The sequence below is a fragment of the Chinchilla lanigera genome, unplaced genomic scaffold, assembly GCF_000276665.1.
Source record: "Chinchilla lanigera isolate Chin_1 unplaced genomic scaffold, ChiLan1.0 scaffold00094, whole genome shotgun sequence".
NCBI lineage: Eukaryota > Metazoa > Chordata > Mammalia > Rodentia > Chinchillidae > Chinchilla > Chinchilla lanigera.
Window position 1 is genome coordinate 5,869,558 of NW_004955495.1, and position 3,798 is coordinate 5,873,355.

Genomic DNA, 3,798 nt, shown 5'->3' on the forward strand with positions numbered 1-3,798 from the left:
GGCTGCGCGTCCGGCGCGCGCTACTGCTCGTGCACCTGGCGGAGCGCGCCGCGGGCGGGGAGACGCCGGGCCTGGAGGAGTGGCTGTGCTGCGAGTACCTCGCCGGGGCCACGGAGGCCTCCCTGGCCCACGCCCTGGAGCTGCTGTGGGCCGACCCCAAGTGACAGCGACACCTCTGGTCCGGGCCTGTCCACTTTGCCCGGGCAGGGGCTGGCATCTCCGTGACTCGGTGGACACCCACTTTCTTCAAAGCCCGGGCTCCAGCAGACAGTACTGGTGTATGACACGACCCTAGTAACCTGGGCCCAGGGCCTCCCCAAGAGCGCTGCTGCCCCTTCGGGTACTGTCTCCGCGAAGTGGACCCCATCGAGGGGAGCAGGTGGGGGCAAAGGATGACCACTAGGCTCTAGCCAACTATGGCCTGGTGAATGGGACATGGGCGAGCACGACTGTCATCCTAGCACTCTGGGCGGCTGAGGCAGGAGAAGCTCAAGTTGAAGTCCAGCCTGGGCAATTGTCTCCCAGTAAACAATAAACAGGGCTGGGGATGTAGCTCACTGCAAACGTCTTGGGTGCAGTCCTCAGCACGATGGTCTCACAGGGCCCGAACCCATGGCCCTGCATCCCCCATCCTCCTCTGGCACCGAGTTTAAGGCTCTGCACAGGTCTTTCCCCTCCTCCATGGTCTCCTCCAAGCAATAAAGTCGCTCCTTCTGGTTCCTCTCCAGCTCTCACCCTGCCCCCTCCCACGCACTGGACCCTCCCTGGGAGTATTCATTCTGTGGCTGTCCATCTTGTCCACCAGGCTGTAAGCTCCCTGACTAGGAGAGCCAGGATGGCATATAGTAGATGTTCAATTAATAGCTAAGGTGATGGAGTGACTGACTCACGGGGGCACTGGACCCTCCAAGACCTCAGTGGTACCCTCCCTACTCCATTCCCACACAGCAGCCACGATTCTAACCTCCACACAAGGCCCTCTGCTGCCCTAACGCCTCCTATGGCTCCCTAGTACCCCCAGAAGTTCAGGTCTCGTCTAAAGACTCCCACTTTCCTCTTGCTAGCCCCTCATGCCATTCAACCCTGGGGCGCCTTTTGGCCTGCTTTTGCCCCCCTTTTCTCCCACTGGAAACTTCGTTTTAATGCTTTCAGCCCATTCATCCTTCAGCAACCCAGCTCAAACTCCCTACCCCTCCGCACTTGCGTTCCCCAAGGTAGCTAAGAGAGGGTTCAGCTACCTTCCCTGGGACAGCAGCACATCTGCCAATCACTGTCCTGTGAAGGTGTCCCTTTCCATCCTAGGCTGGGCTGGCTCAGGGTGACAGACGCAGCCAGCAGGTGGCGCTGCAGCCTCACAGACATTAGCAGCCAGGTTAATCCCTTCTCCGTTCCTGGTGGCACCGCGGTCCATAATACAGCACCGTTAAGGCGCTCCTGGGGCTACGGGCAGCCACAGGGTTACTGCCCAGCTGTCCCAGCGCCCCCAGGCACCTGGAGCCCATCACTCAGGTAGGGACACACACTGAGGTCCGGAAGTGCCCGTGCTCCCACTGCCTGGGAGAGGACAGGGGGAGCCTCCAGCAGCCTCAAGCCCAGAGAGGCAGGTTCTAGCCTGGGTGCCTGTGGCCGATCCCCAGCCCAGGGTGCCCGCCCCCAGGGCCCCTCCCCAGTAACACACACGTCCACACACAGGTCAAGGAGGTGTCATCACGTTTATTCAGATTTTCCAGAGCAAAGAGTAGATTTATGCCTATCCTTTCCAAGGTAATTAGGAGACCTAAGCCTGTGTCCAAAGACTTCCACTGAGCAACTCCTCCAGTACAAGGGGGTCTGAGTCATCTTCAACCAGCAATAAAAAAGTAAAATATAAACTTTTATTTAGATTAAAGCAAATACTTCAGTATCACAAACACAACATTAAACTTCAAGAAATATACCGCTAATTTGAAGTGAGCGTTTATTTGCACAATTACAACATGCGGACAAACCCAGGAGAGGACCGAGTCTACGTCCCCCAGCGCAGCACACTGAGGGCACCGCCGCCGCGGGGGCCCCCGCAGCAGCAGCCGGCCGCTACTCCTCCTCGCCAGCAGACTCTCTCTCAAACGTGTAGGCCATGAAGCAAGCATCGGGTCTCTTGGGGACAAGGGGATGCCCTGGTCTCACAATCTCAAAGCCCAAAAAGCTGAAGGTCCGGAGCAAGGCAGCTGCAAGGGAAACAGCATCAGGACCTGCAGGGGGACCCGGAGGGGCTTCCCAGGGTGGGGAGGCACTCGTGGTAGTCACCCACCTCTGTCCTCCCGGTTCTTATGGAAGCAAATGAAGACGTGGTCAGCGTGGAGCTGCTCCTCTGCAAACTCAAGGAGAACTGCAAAACTGAGGCAGGCCAGGGCCATCAGCATCCACACTCGGACACTGCCCCAGGACGGCAGAAAGATCGCCTCTGACACAGGGCCGTTCGTGCCCGCCTCCCACCCACGGGACAACTGAGGTCGCCCCCTGGGACGCTCACCTGTCTTTGCTCCCCTCGGGCAGAGGGCCACCGGGAATCTCAATGTAGAGGCTGCCGCCGCTCCACACGGCTCTCCAGGTAATGTGTTTGGCATCCGTGAGCCTGGACTGGACATTTAAAATCCTCGTCTTGTTATTAGACGTTAGTTCCTCTGTTACATTCAGCCGATTATCCTGTGGCAAATAAAACCAAGTCCCTGTCTCAAAAACCTTGCCTCTGAGATGGCATCGCCCTGTGGTGCAAAAGAGGGTTGCCGCCAAGCTAGGAAATCCAGAAAGCTCCCAGGTCACCCACCCAGGTTTCTCCCGGCAGAGCAGGCTATAAACTGGCTCTGACTACACCCAGGGCAGTTGCCCGCTCAGACTGCCCCCCCTAAACACTCCATGGGGCCCAGGTACTCACAGAATAAAATGAGTTAGCTGAAAGATTGTGATCCCGCTGACTATTCCCTCGCCCACCTGGGATCTTCAGGGGTGGGTGAGGGACATCAGGAGCACCACCGAGGCCCTGGACCCAGGTTACTACAGCAACTGATGGAGACCCTGGAACTGGAGAAAAGAGCTGATGACGGCCAGGTGGTGGCACACACCTGTAATCCTAGCACTCAGGGAGGCTGAGGCAGGAAGATCACCGTGAGTTCGAGGGCACCCTGGGCTACCAACAAGAGTTTAAACGTCAGCGTACACTATCTCAAAAAAAAAAAAAAAACAACAAATACCTGGTTACAGGGTGGCATGCCAGTCACCTGCCTGCGCCCCGCATGCTGAACCCACACCCCTGCAGGCCGTTTCCAGGTGGGCACAGCCTCACCCCCGCGGTGAGGCCCAAACTGTCTTTTCCCCGCCCTTCCCCGTGCAGGCACCATCTCTGCGCAGCCCCAGCCCCCATCACGTCTTGCTTCCCCCTTCTAACCGCAACACCCCAGGCTCTGGCCCCCAGCTGCAATCAGAGACCCCCAAGGCCAGCGCTTCCCTCAGCGGCCGCCACCTGTCTCTGGGGGGAACGCTCGCTGGCGGCCTCTCGCCGTTGTTCGGATCCCCCCGGCGACACGGCGTCCAGGCCCCTCCCGCACCCTGCCGGGCCCCTCATTGCGTCATCCCGCGGCCGCCTTGGCCCCGGGGGAGATTTTCACAATCGCCAGACGACAGCGCCAGCAGCCATTTGCTGCGCAGTGTAAACAGCCCCGAAGTCGCCTCCATTTTGCACAGCTCCAGCGTGGGGCCCCCAAACCGCAGCCCGCCGGCACGGAGCCGCCGCCCCCGCCCGCCCGGGGCAGCGGCCCGGAG

The 3,798-nt window shown here is 59.5% G+C and overlaps 2 protein-coding genes across 2 annotated transcripts in view; one reads left to right on the forward strand and one right to left on the reverse strand.

The window, feature by feature from the left end:
* The window catches only part of LOC102013844 (chromosome unknown open reading frame, human C19orf35), a gene marked incomplete in the record, with an annotated part of 3,605 nt that extends 3,354 nt beyond the window's left edge, over positions 1-251 (forward strand). The window contains 1 exon segment of the mRNA XM_013505238.1: positions 1-251. Within this exon segment, the coding sequence (XP_013360692.1) occupies positions 1-164 (164 nt within the window).
* A 1,609-nt stretch (positions 252-1,860) lies between these two features.
* The window catches only part of Oaz1 (ornithine decarboxylase antizyme 1), a 2,783-nt gene continuing 845 nt past the window's right edge, over positions 1,861-3,798 (reverse strand). The window contains 4 exon segments of the mRNA NM_001289871.1: positions 1,861-2,207; positions 2,291-2,376; positions 2,513-2,685; positions 2,915-3,060. Of these exon segments, the coding sequence (NP_001276800.1) occupies positions 2,074-2,207; positions 2,291-2,376; positions 2,513-2,685; positions 2,915-3,001; positions 3,003-3,060 (538 nt within the window). The 3' untranslated portion in view covers positions 1,861-2,073.